The sequence below is a fragment of the Pteropus alecto genome, unplaced genomic scaffold (genome assembly GCF_000325575.1).
Source record: "Pteropus alecto unplaced genomic scaffold, ASM32557v1 scaffold155, whole genome shotgun sequence".
Lineage (NCBI taxonomy): Eukaryota > Metazoa > Chordata > Mammalia > Chiroptera > Pteropodidae > Pteropus > Pteropus alecto.
In genome coordinates, this window is record NW_006438113.1 from 5,824,096 (window position 1) to 5,840,832 (window position 16,737).

At 39.1% G+C, this 16,737-nt stretch overlaps 1 protein-coding gene across 1 annotated transcript; it reads left to right on the forward strand.

The window, feature by feature from the left end:
- Positions 1-4,523: 4,523 nt before the first annotated feature.
- Positions 4,524-16,146, forward strand: DYDC1 (DPY30 domain containing 1). Its single transcript, XM_006915472.2, has 7 exons — positions 4,524-4,651; positions 7,658-7,820; positions 8,297-8,398; positions 10,496-10,588; positions 13,041-13,097; positions 13,581-13,682; positions 16,099-16,146. The coding sequence occupies exons 2-7, from the start codon at positions 7,674-7,676 to the stop codon at positions 16,126-16,128; spliced, it is 531 nt and encodes a 176-aa protein (XP_006915534.1). The 5' UTR covers positions 4,524-4,651; positions 7,658-7,673; the 3' UTR covers positions 16,129-16,146.
- Positions 16,147-16,737: the final 591 nt, after the last annotated feature.

Here is a 16,737-nt window from a genome sequence, read left to right on the forward strand (position 1 = left end):
TTTCAGGATAAACATGAGATGGTTCTGGATCCCAAAAGAATCAACAAATACATACATGCCAATAGCTCTTACATTCAAATGGACTTTTTTCTAAAGCTCTTCACTGTCCTAGGTTCACACAATAGGTCCTGGGGGTCATCAGGCCTGACAGGAGCTTGATAGATTGATGGTTAAAGGTAGCTAAGGCCTCCACTTACCCACACATTTCTACCCTTGAGTGGAGAGGAAATAACTGAGCAGGTGGGTCCCAAGAGGGGCTCTAAACACCCAGCAAGCTATGTTATTGTGAGGTTGGAAGCCATAGTCATCTATGACATAGATAAGACAGGATTATTCATTTCACAAGGGACCACTGAGAAGCCCTGGGGAGAAGAAGGAGGGAAAATGCCAGGCATTGTAGCTACTGCTAGTCAGGGGGTCTGCCAGCACTTAACAAACATGATATTCCACTCTCTATTGCTTAAGCAAGAAACTACTTAAGGTTGAGTTGATGTCCCTGGATTCACTATTAATCAGATTTCAAGAGCTAAAGGCAGTGTAGCCTGAGTTAAACGACAGTTAGGAGTTGGCAGTGTAGTGCAGCACTATGAAGACAGACTCTGGGATCAGACAGACTAAGTTCGAGTCTTCTGCCGTTTATTAGCTGTGTGATCTTCGGCAAGTCACCAGTCTCTGTGAACCTTGGTTTTCTCATCTGTAGAAAAGAAAAGCAAAAGTATGTGCCTCATAATAGTGAGGATTAATGGAAATAATAAATACATGTAAAGCACTTAGCCTGGCACATAGTGAGTGCTTAATAAATATTAGCTATTACAGTGGAAGGTTGTGGTATGAAACGGCCTAGCATCTGGCCTATTCCTCAGCAACTCCATATTTCTGAAATTTATATATTTTAACTCCAAAAGAGCTAATAATAAAGTAACTAATAAAGGCTCAGCTCCAGTCTTAACATTTTCTGGAGGCATTTTCCAGTTTAAGGTAGGAACGATAGATAGATACATATGAATACAGAAAAAATATATATTTCCTAGCTCTTCCCACTGCAAAGGCCTAGAAACAAACAAACGAAAACTTCAGTAGCAATGAGCACACTAAGCACTCAGAATTCGTCTTTAAATAGCTGACACCACTTAAAAGGAATCAGGGTTCCTTAGAGAAATGGTTAATTCCAACGTTAGGGCAGGAAAAGTCCAATAAGCCTGGAACATTTTATTGTCCCAGACAGAGAATGTTAAAAAATAAAAGGCCTAGAGACACAGGAACCATCTCGAAGGTGCTGCTGCAGGCCAGATCTGGGGTAATTTGATCATCAAAATGCATAATGACTTAAATGGATTATAACTAATTGAGTAAAATATGCATCCACGAGTCTACATAAGAATAAATAAGTAGGTAAATGAGTGGGAGAGATGGCAAGTTCTTAAAGTAGAAGGCCAACTAATAAATATGGAAAGAATAATGTAGTTTAAAAAAAATCACCATTTTGTGACCATCATAGTATAACTGAATCAAGCCAGAATCATCAATGAATGCTAAAACTTGGTGAATATTTGACAAGAAATAGGATATCTCAAAGTTTCTCCCACAAATTATGTGTTAATTCCAAAGAGAAATATAGAAACTTTACAGTGATAAAACCTGGCTGACACAACCTTAACCAAATGACGAAAGTAAACATCACCAATTAGGGACAAAGTGACATTGTGCATCTCCTGATATGATAGACTTCTTAGTGGGACATAATACAATTTTGTGGATTTCTGCCCAAATGCCTACTTGATCTGATTGAGGAAACATCAAATAAAGTCAAATCGACAACACACAAATGACCTGTACTCTTAAAAATGCCGAGGTCATGAGAGACCAAAAAGAAGAGAACCATTCCAGATCAAAGGAGCCTAAGCAGGCATAACAGCTACATGCAATACATGATCCCAGACGGATCTGGACCAGAAAAAAGAGTTCTATATAGGACATTGTTAGGAAAATTGGATAAACTGAATGTGAATTGTAGATTAATTACATAATGGAATTGCATCAAGGTTTAAATTTCCTGGTTTGGGTAATTGAAATATGAGTAAGAAATTTCTTAGGAAATAGACACGGTGTGGTAGAGCTGAATAACAGCTCCCAAAGATGTCCAAGTCCTAATATCTAGAACCTATAAAATATGTTACCTTATACGGCAAGAATTTGGGAATGTGTTTAAATTAAGGGTTTTGATTTGGAGAGATTATCTAGATTACCCAGGTAGGCACAATGTAATCACAACTTGTCAGAGGGACACAGTAAGATCACACAGAGAAGGTGCTGTGATGACAGGAGAAGGAGAAAAGGTGATGTGATTCAAGATCATAAGCCGAGGATTATACGTAGCCTCCCGAAACTGGAAAATGCAAGAAAATGGATTCTCCTCTAGAGCGTCTAGAAACCAGCTCTGCCAACACTTTGTTTTAGCCCTGTAAGACTCATTTTGAATTTCTAACTTTAAAAACCATAAAAGAATATATATGTTTCAAGCCACTAAGTTTGGGGTACAGGAGTTCAGAATGAATCACCCCAAAACGTGCCTCTGTGGTATGCAGATTGTTTTGAGCTAAAGGAAACCAAGACCCTGCAGGCTAAAGAGAAACTTTCGCCCCCCACCCCAGCTACCTAGAAGAATCTGAATTAAGAGCTTTGCCCATAATAAGAGATTATCAGAAGTAATATTTTTTGACCTATCTATAGGGCAGGAAAAACCTAATTACTGAACATCTGCTCTTCTTAGTGTCCTGCAATGACCTACCTCCCCTCTGAAGCCCCAAAGTAATCCTTAACTCATAATGTCATATATGCTTCATTTTCCTTTTCTGTCTTTGAATCTCTCATGTATGTAGGGTCTCTGACATACATGGATGTGGAGTTCCCATATGTATGTAATTAAATTCAGTCATTTTCTCTTGTTAATTTGTCTCATGTCTAATTGATTATTAGATCAGTCAAAAGAGCCTTGAGAGTAAAGTTTCTTCCTCTCCTACAGGGGTGGTGGTGGAGGGTGGAGATGGGGTTGGTGGGGGTTGTCTCTTTCTGCCAATCTGTGGCCCACCTGAACCAATACACTTGGATAAACTTTCTTCTATACCCCTTTTACTCAAGAGTTGTCCAAGATCAGCAGCATGGCATCTCCTGGGGGCTTGTTGAAATGCAGATTTTCAGGTCTCACCCCAAGCCTACAGATTCGGTCTACATTTAAGCAAAATCCCTAGGTGATTTGAAGTCACAGATCTACTTTGCCTTTATCACTATAGAACTGTGCTTCCCAGAGAATGGAATTATCAATTTTGCATTCCCAGGAAGCCTCTCCACTTCCAGTCCTTGGGCAGGTGTGGCAAACCCTTTTTGGAGAAAGCATTCACTCCAAATTGCACATTTTCAACAATGGTCCCAATGAAATATGTTGATCTGACAGTTACTAAGACCTGATGCAAAGACAGGAGAGCCATAGTAACAGAGCCACCCATGTGAGGCCTGGAGAGGGAGGGGGCAAAGGGATGCCTTTTACAGTCCACTTCCCATCAATTCGGGCACACTCACCAAGGGGGAGGAGACTATTGTTCAGAGCTTCCCAGAGCTCCTCCTAGGGTCTGCTTACACTGGTCTTCCTTGTTCATGGCCTTGCATTCAGCAGGCAGAGCAATAAGCATGGAGATCGCCTGTGTTCAAACTCTAATCCCAATGGCAGGCACACAGTAAATGTTTCTTGACAATCAGCCAGGGCTCAGATGCTTGTGAGCCCAGGTAAACGCTCATGCTCCCTTCAGTCACTGCCCACTCTGGCACTTATTACCTTAGCCAACGTTTAGTAAAGCTTCTCCTGTCTAGCACTTCCCTGCACGTGAATTAAAACAGAACACTCCCGGGAAATGCCAGCAGAGTACTGTGCAGAAGACTAGGCCAGAAAAGACTGCAATGGCTCTGGCCTGGCAGAGGTCGGTTGGCTTTCGGGAGGTGAGGGCACCTGAGCTGGTTCTAGAAGGAATCAAGCAGAGGTCATCAGCAAGTGCAAAGGAGTGAAGTGATGAAAATACGTGCCGTTGAGCTTGCAGCAACTGCCTACTCTAGCCCGGGGATCGTGGGGAGTCTCCCGCCCTTCACAGACAAGTAGCCCTTTGCGGCTCCTCTCTGCAAGCCTGCGGACCCTTTCCCTCTCCAAGTGCGCGCCCCGCTAGATTCCTCTTCTAGGCGCCCTTCAAGTGGCAAGTCTCTGCTCACCTATCGTCGCGCCCCCTCCCCTCGGCCACGGTTCCCTCCCTCCCTCCTTCACGCGCACTCTCAGCGCACTAACCCTCGAGCCCCTTCCTCTCTGCTGCGCATTCTCCAGCCCCAGCACCCTCTCCGGCACCCTCCACTCACCCGCCGGCGCGGCTCACCTTCTTCGCTCTCAAGGCACGCGCGCTCGTTGCCTAGCGACGGGACGCTACTCGCGGGCTGGGGGTAGGCGGGTGTGCCGGGCGTGCGCAGGCGCCTTCTGGGAAACCGGTTATCAGGACTTAGCTGAGGTCCCGCGGCCGAGGCCGTTTGGGCCGTTAGATCTTGAAGGGGTGTAGGGCTCAGGCGACGCCCAGGTTCCCCCAGCACAGCGAGACGAGAGTTCAGCGCCGGGGGCTGGGTAGGCTCATCTGGGGTGGGCTCTCTTTTCCTCAGCGGTGAGTGGAGCCGCGCAGTGTGGGGTGCCTGGGAGGCGAGGACCCTTCAGCTGACCCGGGATAGGGAAGCGAACCCACGCTCCCTGAATCGAGGTTGCCAGATAAAATATGAGATGCCCAGTTAAATTTGCATCTCAAAGGAATAAAGCATAACTTTTTAGTACAAGTATAGTTTAATCTGAACCTTTCGTTGGTTATCTGAAATTCAAATTAAGATTCAAATTCAAACGGGCATCCTGTATTTTTATTTGCTAAATTTGGCAGCCCTACCCGGATCCCCACCTTTCCCTAGGCTGGCGGGCTTTCTCCCAGGCATGGGCGAGGGACCTCTTTTTATTTCTTGTAACAACATTTCCAGGCTTGAGGAAGTTGTTTCTGTGGGAAGGGGCTTTCTTATATGAAAAATAACATTCCTTACAACAGCCTCCATCGGATGGGTATTATTACCATTTCCTGGACAGGAAACAGGCTGAGCGAGGTAACAAGCCTTGCCTGGGTCCCGCTGATAATGCGATGCAAGGCCCATGGATCTGAGACCAACCCTCCACAGGGCCATACCCTTAGGCCAGAGGTTTCTCTCTTAGGGATCACGGTCCCCTTTCCATGTATTGTCTTTCTGGAGTAGCAGCAAGGATCTGTAACCTCCCCCCTTTTTTAATCTTAACTCGAATGACATTGAAATGACAATGTAGTTATTTTTGTCTTTAGAATATATCCCATTGAAGAAATGCAGTGAAGCTATTGTGTTCCGAATTTAGTTGTAATAATTCTTTTCTCTGTGTGATTAAGACAATGCTAGCTTGATAGGGAACCAGGTTCATCTGTGCTAGTTTTTAGAATTTTAGTTTTTATGACTCCATTTAGCTACACATACATACACATTCTTTTACCCACTGTTGTTGCTAATACAAAAGATGGCATACTATATACAATTTCTGCACCTTGCTTTTTTTTTTAACTTCCTACTGCGTGCTAGAGATCACTCCCTAATTTAGAAATCTTCATTCTCTTTTATATCTGCACATACATCCATTGTGTTGCTGTATCTCATCAATTCCTTAATAATCAACATGTGGATGGGGTTCCAGTTTGGCTACTCTAAGTAATGGTTCACTATAACAATGTGCATATTTCACTTCATATTTTTGCAAGATAGGATCCTAGAAGTCAGATCGTTGGGTCAAAGGGTAAATACATATGTAATCTAGATATTGCCAAACATCTTTCCACAGGGGTTATACCATTTTGTCTCTCACCATCATGTTATGAGAAAGAGCAGTATTGAGGTCTATGGATGAATCTTGGGAGGTCATTTTTTTTTTTTACTTTAAGTATAGTCGAAATACAATATTAAGTTCAGATGTACAATATAATGACTCAACATTTATATACCTTACAATGTGATCACCACACTAAGTCTAGTAATCATCTGTTACTATGCAAAGTTATCACAATATTATTGACTATGTTCCTCTTCACCTTTTTCACCCATCTCCCCAGCCCCTCCCTTCTGGCAATGATCAGTTTGATCTCTGTTTCTATGAATCTGTTTTTGTTTTGTTTTTAGATTCCACATATAAGTGAAACCATATGGTATTTGTCTTTCCATGTCTTATTTCACTTATTATAATACTCTTTAGTCATTATTTTTAAAATTTTCTGCAGAAAGTTATGTGCATTTGTCCAGGGACAGGTCTAGACTCACTGGCATTCTACTTCCTATAATTGCTCATGCCTGATATATAATAAGTACTAAATACATGTATCCATAAGAGTCTGGATTCCATAAAGTTGATTTGAGGATGATCAGTTTTTTTCAAAGCACTGAGATACAGTGGTTGCTTCATTTCTTTTCTTTCTTCAAAAAAAAAAGAAAATCTGGTCTAAAGTTATTCTTGTTCTTCTTCATAACTAATAGACTGGCACATTACTGGGAGGGAGAGTGGAGAAACTCATTCACTTGCCACAATGGAGAGCCAGCTGTGACAGCCCTGTGACTAAAACACTCCTTGAGGAGCTAGAGGAGCTTGTCTTCTAGTGGGAGGACAGGCATGTGCATACACAGATAATTCTCAGGTAGTGTGACAAGTGCTGTGTGAGCTGCTTGGGGAAGAAGGAACTTCTTTGCATTGCCTGGGAAAGCTCAGGAAATGAGAGATGATCTACATCTTGCAGGTGAGGAGATACTTTACTTTCCAAGCTGTGAGATGGCAAGGCATCATCATGGACAAAAGTCATGGAGATGGAAACATGCAATGTATGATCAGCAGAATAGCAGGATGTTCAGTGTAGTTAGAGCCCAGGATATGCTGAAGGCAGAGGAGATGTCTGGAGGTGAGCCTGAAAAGAAAATTTGGGTCAGAGTGTCAGGAATCTAATATGCTATTCTTTGATGGTTGAGGTTTTAAAATTCTTTGGCCTTGGAGATTCATGGACTCGTTTTTTTTAGGTAGACTATTGTGATGTTTTCTAGAAATGACTCCCATTGCTTGGGAGGAGCATCTTAGTACAGACATTAGAATAATGACTCTGGAATCAGGAGTTGGGTATGAATCCCACCTCCACCATGTGCCTCCTGTGTGATCCTGAACTGTTCAGTTATGCTCTTTGTGTCTGGACTTCTTCATTTGCACTATGGAGATAATGACATCCATTTGTCAGGTATGTTGTGAGGATTAAGTGAGACATGCATTGCTTGGCACATATAGTCCTCTCACAATCAATAATGACCATATCCCTTTTCTGACTCCTGGATTTGAGGGCCCTTCAGGACTTCGAAACTATATTAGTTGTAGTGACTTCTACAGAGCCTTTTTGGAAACCATTAAAAATTTTCCAGGGCCAGCTTGCTTGTGCCATCCTTGATGGGAGGTGCCCATCACTAGTGACACAATATAATGCTTTGTTGACCTCACTGGACTCTACTTGTATTGTACTCTAATTGAAAATTTCCTGCATTAATCTTTTAGAAGCTAGGAGTTAGAAATGGAGTCAACATATCTTCAAAAGCACCTTGGGACATGTCTAACTCAAGGTCTTGCAGAAGTGGCAAGAATTCGCCCAGTGGATCCAATAGAATATTTAGCATTGTGGATTTACAAGTATAGGGAAAATATGATCATGGAGAAACTGGTAAGTATGAATCTTCTTTTAGAAAATTAGAAGAGTAAAATAATTCATCCAGTTTGTTTGCTTTTCTAAAAAGTTCAATATTATTCTATTATAAAAATAGTATGTTTATTATACAAAAACTTGGACAACAGGAAAAAGTAGAAGAAAATTCCTGAAGAGAACATTATTTAGATTTTTAGATATTTCTTCTAGTCTTTTTTCTACACATTTCTCTGTAGATTTTTAAACATAATTGTGATCATACTCAATGTATAATTTTAATTCTGTGCTCTTTATTCAAATAAAAGACATTTTTCTTCAAATTATTATACAGTTTTCAAATGGATAGACTATAATTTGTTTAACCCTTCCCCCATTGTTGGTGATTACAATGCTTTCAAGATTGCTTTTACAAATTGTTTTATCTCTAATTAGTCATGTGATACTATTTTTTTTTTGTTGTTATTTGTTTGTTTGTTTGTTTTAAACAATGCTAGAGACAAAAGGAAATGGCTGACTTGGAACATGAAAGAGAACTAGCTCTGATGGAGCAGGAAATGAATGAGAGGCTTAAAGCAGAGGAGCTCATGTTTCAGCAGGTGAGATGAGAGAGTTCAGAGGTGACTGGAATTAGCAATGTCAATCTCTGCATGGTGCAACCCAATTGTTGAAAAGCTCCTCATCTCTGGTTACTTAGGTATGGTTTTCTTATATCTTAATCTTTATGTATGTATCTTCTTTGCTGGAGAAGCTGCAGCAGCAAGGTAGGAGGAAAACCCAGAGAGTGTGCTCTCAAGGAAGCCAAGGGGAGAATGTCTTGGTGAGACTTCAGTGGTCAACCATGTGTTCTACTGGTTGAGTGAGAGCAGGACTGCAAAGTGCTCATTCAAGTTCACTGGTGACTTTGATGGGAGCAGTGTGGGTGGAGAGAGGTATAGCAGGGAAGAAGGTGAGTTTCGGTAATGCTTTCAAGATTTTCAAGGAAGGAATTTTTTGTTTTGTCTTGTTTTTTTTGTTGTTGTTTTGTTTTGTTTTGTTTTGTTTTTTAGGAAGACTGGAGAGAGAGCGGTTGATGTTAAGAAATAGACGGAATGATTTATAGAATCTGCTTTCCATGGAAACAAAAGGAAATAGAGTCTGGAACATAGGTTAATCAGGTAGAAAGGCACTTTTTTGATTCTTTGATTCAAAGAAAGTAGAAAGACTAGCATGGGTACATGTGGGTATATAGGTTTTGTGGCACAAAGTTGAAAGCAGTTCTTGTGTGACCGTTTCTTCTTTATGAAGTAGAGACCATGATCATTTTCCAAGAATGATGTGGTAAGGTAGGAGGTGTGTCAAGAGTGGTGAAGGTTTGAAATGGTGGCTTTGGAGAATGACAGAGAGTGAATGCCAAGTCAAACTTAGCATTACTTGGTAGCATTGAGTATCCTAATACAGTCGGAGACCAAGCATTTTTAATGTTGCCATCTGATTTGGTTTTGTGATTATGGGATTTTTCTCCACTTAGACATAGATATCTGAGCGAAGATGTGGCAGAGGCAGACGCTTTGAAATAGGTTTGGGGTAGCAGGATTGGGGAGCTGAAGATATTCGTAAGAGAATGTTTAGAGTGATGGATCATGGAATACAAGCTTGATAGGGAAAAGTTCCAAAGTGGCTTCTGGACTAATTATTCATGGAGAGCTTTGGAACTAAATTTAAGTCACCCCTATCATTCTACCATATAGTGCTTAATTATAGAGTCTTGACTTGAGTCTACACATTTAAAAAAGGGAAAGAAACCAACTATTTGGGTGTGTGGATAAAAAGTTAAATATAGATGTGGCAAATAGCTTCTCTGTCTAATCTCCCATCCTTGATACTGGGATCAAATATTTTAGGCACCTTAGATGGATATGGCTGTTAAAAACTTTACTGTGGCACTCCAAAACTGTTGAGTTGTAATGGTATAACTGTGATTGGTCGTGTGCTGAGCAGTGGTGCAAATTGATGAGAGTACCACCTATGGTTTCTGTTACAATTACTCAACTGTGTTGTTGTAGTGTAAAAGCAGTCAGGCAATGACCGTGGAAGTGTTTCAATAAAACTTTATTTATAGACATTGAAATTTGAATTTTACATAATTTTCATTATTATTATTCTTTGATGTTTTTCAACCATTTAAAAATGTAGAAACTGTTCTTAGCTGGGAGGCTGTACAAAAACAGGAGTTGAGTCAGATTTGGCCCACGGAATTTAGTTTGCTAACCTCTATGCTAGTGTGGCATATATGTTGAGTTGGTACCAAATATGTTGTTGATTATTTATGGTTTCAGATAATATACTTAGGATTTTCTCATCTACTCTCTGTAACCAAAGTTTGGCTATTGAAGACCCATCGATGCTTAAAGAGATTTTATCTGAAAAAATTACTTCAATCTCATTTGTTGCTTCAAGAAGAATAGAGAAAATGGCTTGACTTTGTGTAAATTGTGCTTTTCTACAATTAGCAATTAAGGAAGTTTCCTTCTTTTGTACTTCAGGAAATATCTGTAAAAGCTAAAATATTAGGTGGCTGCGATCATTTATATTTGTAAGTTTCTGAAATTTAGGTAGGTGTGAACTTAATTATCCTGGTATATTTCAGAGTGATAGAATTAATTCCTTGCAATTGGTATGACTCTAACATGATTTATTTATTTCTGAATATTCAGCAACAGCTGGCCTTCCAGCTGGAGTTGGAAATGCAAGAAAAAGAGAGACAGAAAATAGAAGAACTACAGAGAGCTCAAGAACTTTTGGAGTCGGTAATTTGAAGTTTTGTAAATGTCTGTTTTATTTTAAACCTCTTAGAATCCTCAAGCCGCTTTTTCTAACTGTTATATCATGGGATTTATAGTCTGAAGACTTGCCATACATTAGCTGTGTGACTTAAACAAGTCTTAGAACTTTTTTAGTCTTAGTTTACCTTTTTGAAAAATAGGGATAACAGTATAATATAATTAGCAATATCTCACTGGGTTGTTATAAGGATCAAATAAGATCATGTATGCAAAACTGCTTTGTGAGCAGTAGAGTTCTCTAATAGTGATGTTATCAACATTTTAGTTAAGAGATAATTGTTCCTAATTATGGTGGTTGATGTTGAAGGTTAAATTCTTTGTAATATTGGGAATATTTTGATCTCTACGGCAGTAGTGCATCTCTTTTCTTCATGTTAGATGTATTGTCAATAATAATTTACACTAAAATATGTTATTAATATGAATTTTTCATGTCTTTCATTAAATAAACTATGCAGTAACTCAAATCAAAAAGTCCATCTCTGGTGACTGTGTCTGTATGTCAAGCCTCAGTTTGGCCAATGTTTCTTGATACCCAAAAAGTGTGTATCATATGGATCAAATTTCTGAATGACTGAGTTGTACTTTTTAACTGGGTATTTAATATTATATGCTTATAGCCAGTATCTGTTAAGTAGCTGTTACTCCTCTGTTTATCCCATAATTAAAAATAAAAACAGAAGCAGGTTTTATAGAACATATTTATTAATGGCTTAAATGAGATCATCATTATTCAAAGCAATTTTTAAAAAGTTGGCAGGGCAAATTGAATAAAAATGAGATTTTTTTTAAAGGAGTAAATTTAAAAGCTCTATACATAGTTTTATGAAATACAGATGCTACTGCTCTCTTAGTCTGAGTGTAGTAGGGCACATGGATATACATGCATGCACACACACATATAAATACATATAGATACATAGCCCCCTTCTTCAGTTAAGGTTCAGTGATCTACAATGAAAGAAGAAAAACTAGAATACATCAAGAAGACAGTGATCAAAATGAAAGAATTGAAAGTAATTTTTATCGAGATGCCCTGATAGCTAATTTGAATGTTTGAAAGCCTATGATTTATATGAGGGATTGGACTCTGTTTTGTGGCTCCATGAGGGTTACACTCATGTTACTGTGTGTAGGCATCATCAGACTGTGTGACTAGAGCCATAGTAACTTCTATAATCCATATTCCTACTGTCTGTCACCCGCCACCTCTCTCCTGCAAAGTACCCCTGCCTTTCCCAGTGCTCAGAGAAGAGTCTATTTATGTTCTTTTGCCCTAGCTTTCTTGTGGCTGCAGAGACACAACTTAAACTATCATTTTCAAAAGGAAATTCATTGGAAGGATCCTGAGTTGAAGATAGCATATTACAACTAAACATAAAGAGCTCTGGTACAACTGGGCCTTCCAGACCATCGGGAGCAAGAGAATCAAATGCTACCAGGACTCTCACCTTTGCTGTTCTCTGGCTCTTAGTTTTAGTCTCTCTCACTCTCACGATGGCCTGGTTTGCTGCACATGGGTGTGGGGCGTGGTCCTTAATGGCTCCTGGGTCTCATATTGTTGTGGCTCCTGCCATCTCAGTGGATTCTTTTTTCTGGTTTCAGCCAAAAAGCATCTTGAGGAAGGATTTTGACCAGGTTAATTTGTGTCAAGTATCTATCAGTTAGCTGAGGGGCAGGGTCCTATGAGAACATGGACTTCCCCACTACAACCATGTGGTGGTGGGCTAAGATATTACAGGAGAATGGAATGGTCTTGAGAAAACAGTACCATGTATGTCCCCTATAATTAGGGTGACTGTACATATGGTCACGAGATCACTAATCTTCGAACAGCCAGAATGAATCAGCTGTGGATCAGTGAAGTCATCACACTGCCTTAGAATGAAAAGGTAGAGGCCAATAGCAAGGTATGGTTGGTTAGAAGGTTTTCATGTTCAGAACAAGGCTTCCCATGTGTTCAGAGTACTATAAAGAGCATTGCTTGGGTATTATGATAGGATTTGTGCATTGGATAGTAACTTGGTCCAGATTAATTTCTTCAGAAATATTTACCACTTGCTCACTCTGTGTACAATTCTACTTAACTGCAAGTTCTCTCTAAAATCTCTCATTCTAAGAGTTTATTAAAATTTTTGTTCTGTTCCTTTATACATTTGCTAATAATTTGGCTTCAGGTTTGATGTTTAAGGACATTTTATTTTTTAAAAAGTTATATTTAATTGTATAACTTGGTTATCTTCTGTTCATATAAAGTATTAGAGTATTATTTGTATTCAGATCACTAAGAGTGATAAGATTTTCACTATTAAATTGATCATAGCATTATGTAAAAATAAAAATGTTTGAGAATTAAATATGTGATCAAAATGCAAAGTATATTCAGAGTATTTTTCTTTATTTCTGTATATTATAGGAAATGGGAATGGATATGGAAAACATAGCTAAGGATGAAGATACTTCATCTGTAGAGGTAAGAAGAAAAAGTCATTCTATATTACATGAAATAAATGAATATCCTGGAATGTAAAGCTTAATTTTGATGCATTAATAGCTAAATTTTTAATAAGGAGATTAGCAAAACTGAAAACTAAATATATATTCTAATAATAACAAGCCACAAATATGATATGCTTTAAATTTTAAAACAAAATCTCAAAGTAGATAAAAATTGGACTTTCAGTTTGTGTTTGTATTTTTGAAAACCAGGATATTACAATATATTGACCACATGATTACTTAGATGTATTTTAAATTCCTGAAAATATATTTTTTAGCAAATTTTAGCATTTATTCCTAGAATTCTCTTGCCACTAACAGATATTGGTTCATTTCATTAATTTAACAATGTTGAATTTTGATGTTGTACTTTGGAAATTTCTTATCAAAACTAAAAGAAAATTAATGTTTTAATTTTGAAGTCATTTAAAAGTAAAAATGAATTTTTCGATTATAGGATACAGTAGACTCAGGTAAGACACTAGCTGAAATTAGTGATCGATATGGGGCACCTAACTTGAGCAGAGTGGAAGAACTTGATGAACCAATGCTATCTGATGTAAGTATCTTTAGAGAGTGTTGTGAAAACCGAAATTTTTACTTCAAGAAAGCCTAGAGCATGTGAGGCCAGGGTTGCTTGGCAAATGGGCTTTTTGCTTTATAGAAAGAAAACTAGTTCCCTAATATGGTGCTGTGTCCCTAATTGGCTTTCGGCCCTTTTGTGAATGTGTGAGGGTGGGCACATATCCAGCTCCTTACAATTGTGTCAGCACTGATGGGAAAGTAGCTGGAAACATGGTCACGTTGAGGTAGCAGTGTTGCCCTCTTGTGCAGAGGGTAATATATATATATTGGAGTTAGGCTTTGAAATTTTTTAAATCTCTTCAAAACATGTATTTAAAATCATTTGGTGAAATACATAATCTTTAAATTTTGGGGGCCAACATTTTGGTTCTCGGCAGCGAACCTTGGAACCAAATAAATATCTTAATGAAAGTGCATGCTTTTACAGTTTATAAGTACATTTGTTTATTTAATAAACATGCAATATTTTCTACATGCCAGGCATTGTGCCCGATGCTTTTGTGAATAAAATAGATAATTTTTGACCTTGTCTAGGGAGAAACAGACAATTGGACAAGCAATTAATGGTCATTGTTACAGTGACCAGGTAATTTATTGTCCAAACCAGTATGCTTTGAGAGTGAAAGGATAATTAAGCAGATCGGCAGGTATAAACTAGGGCGATCCTGGCAGATGGGTACCTCTAGTCACCTTAATCAGTGTGCATTGACAAGGGGGACAGCCATCCCAGTTGAAGAACCTTGGTCAGGGAAGGCTTCTTGAAAGAAGTCAGTTATTTGTCATTCAGTAGTGGGGTAGGGGGCTGAGAGCACAGCAAGTATGAAGACCCAGCTAGGGAAGAATATAGAAAGTGTGAAGCAGGCAGGGATGAGATGAGGCAGGGGAGAAGGCAGGGGCCAGTCTATGAAGGGACTTGTAATCTGTGCTCAGACATTTAGATTTTATCCTAAAGGCAGTGGAGGCTGATATGATCAGAACTGCCTTTTAGAAAGGCCATTTGGCTACAGCATAGAGAAGAGAACGGAGTGATAGACTTGAGAATACTATTGGGAGGCTATGGCAGGAATCTAGACAGATAATATCAATGACCTGAAGTAGTAAAATGATGTTTTTAAAAACTGTTCAAAAAGCAGAGTCGGAAGGACTGGATGCTAATGAGTCAATGGATAAATTTTTATTAAATATCTTGGTACTATGTTTTGGTACTATGCAGGATACTAGAACATACCAGTGAATAAAACAGATTGAGTTCCTGCCCTTTAGAGGTCATAAGCCAGTGGGTTAGGTACTCTGAGAGGACAGAGCAGGGAAACCTGACCTAGTCTGGATGAGTCTTCTCAAGGAAGTGAAGTTTAAGGGATCTGCCTGAGATAAGCCAGCAGATAGAGAGAGTAAGATGCTTTCAAGGAACTGAAATAGCCCAGTATTTTGGCTGGGTTGCATGGAGCTGGGAAAATGGTGTGATCTGAAGCTGGATAAAGGCCAGATCACACTAGGCTTTCTATGTCGTGTTAGGAATTTTAGACTTAAGTGCAGTGGGAGCCATTGAGAGTTTATGTAAGAATTCAATATGTATTTTTAGGAAATGAGAGAGGATTTGAATGGGTAGGACTGAAAAGAGGAGACCACTTAGGAGGTTATTACAGTCACCCAGATGCAGGATGGCCAGTCCTAGGACCAGAGTGCACAGATGCGGAGAACTGACTAGATTCGATATTGACTGGGAGGATAAGAGAGGGAAAGAAATCAAGGATGATGCTCAGATTTCTGCCTTAGGCAACTGGACTATACCATTTTTTTGAGCTTTACCATTTGTTGAATTGAGGAACATAAGAAGAGGGAGTAGGTTTTGTAAAAACGATGGCTTTAGTTATGGACACATTGAGTTTCAGGTGACTGTGAGATATGAAGATGAAAATGGCCAAAGGCCAGTTGATATACAATAAATGTCTGGAGGACAGGAGCGAGGTCCAGTAATCATGGGCATAGATGCTAAGCAAAGTTAGGAGAGTGAATGAGATACCTAAGGGAACATGCAGAATGAAGAAGGAGGCTCAGGATGGAAGCCATTAGAAACTGCAACATTTAAGGGGTGGGTACAGGAAACTGCAACATTTAAGGGCTGGGTACAGGTAGAAGACCCCAGAAAAAAGGATATGAATATCAATAGAGGATAGCAAAACAAGTAGAAGAGAGGGTGGGTTATAAATAAATTGAGAACACGGTTATTATTATATTGAATTTGGATTTTATTTGAAATAATTTGAAATAATCAAAAAGCTTCATTTACATAGTCACATAGAAATTACCTAGATTCTGTTTTCTTTGGCTTGTATCATTTCACAGTTCTAATTGTATTAAATCATATTTTCTTTTTATTTTGCTTTTAGGTTGCATTAAATATAGATCAAGATCTTTAGGATCAGCCAAACTAAGAGCAATAAATTTTTCTGTTTATTTTAAAATATGAGTTCCCCAATTGTGTTTTTTTTTTCTTTCAAACTTGAACTGTTTTTTCTCTAAAGACAGCTTTATAAATGGGCTTCCTAGGTGGCCTTAAAATATTGTTTTAGATTTCCTAATGCAACTGGTTATTTGTATGATTTCATTGAGAGAATTGGAGCAAGAATTTCCCAAAGAGACCAAAAGAGGCAAATGAGGGACAAGCTGAAAAGAATGTGTGTATCTAAGTGAGAACAAGATTGCTTGAAATGAAAATTACTGTCTGTGACAAGTGGAAGAGGTTGCCACTGTGTAGGGCTCAAAAATATTCAACATGGTTTAGATATGGCGTTTCCTCCTGAGAATGAACTGCAAAGATTTTCCCAGTTTGCTGGGAAGTAATGCTTCATGGTACCACTTAATCCATGCTAATTGATGGGGCTTTGATGGATAAGGATACAGAGAAGCATCATTTTTTCGGGAACTATCAGTGGGCAAAGGTACAGTGCTACCGTTGAAGAGAAAACTGCATTGGATACAGGCCACGCAGAGTGCTTCCTTGAGTGGATGTTGAGCGGTCTGTGAAC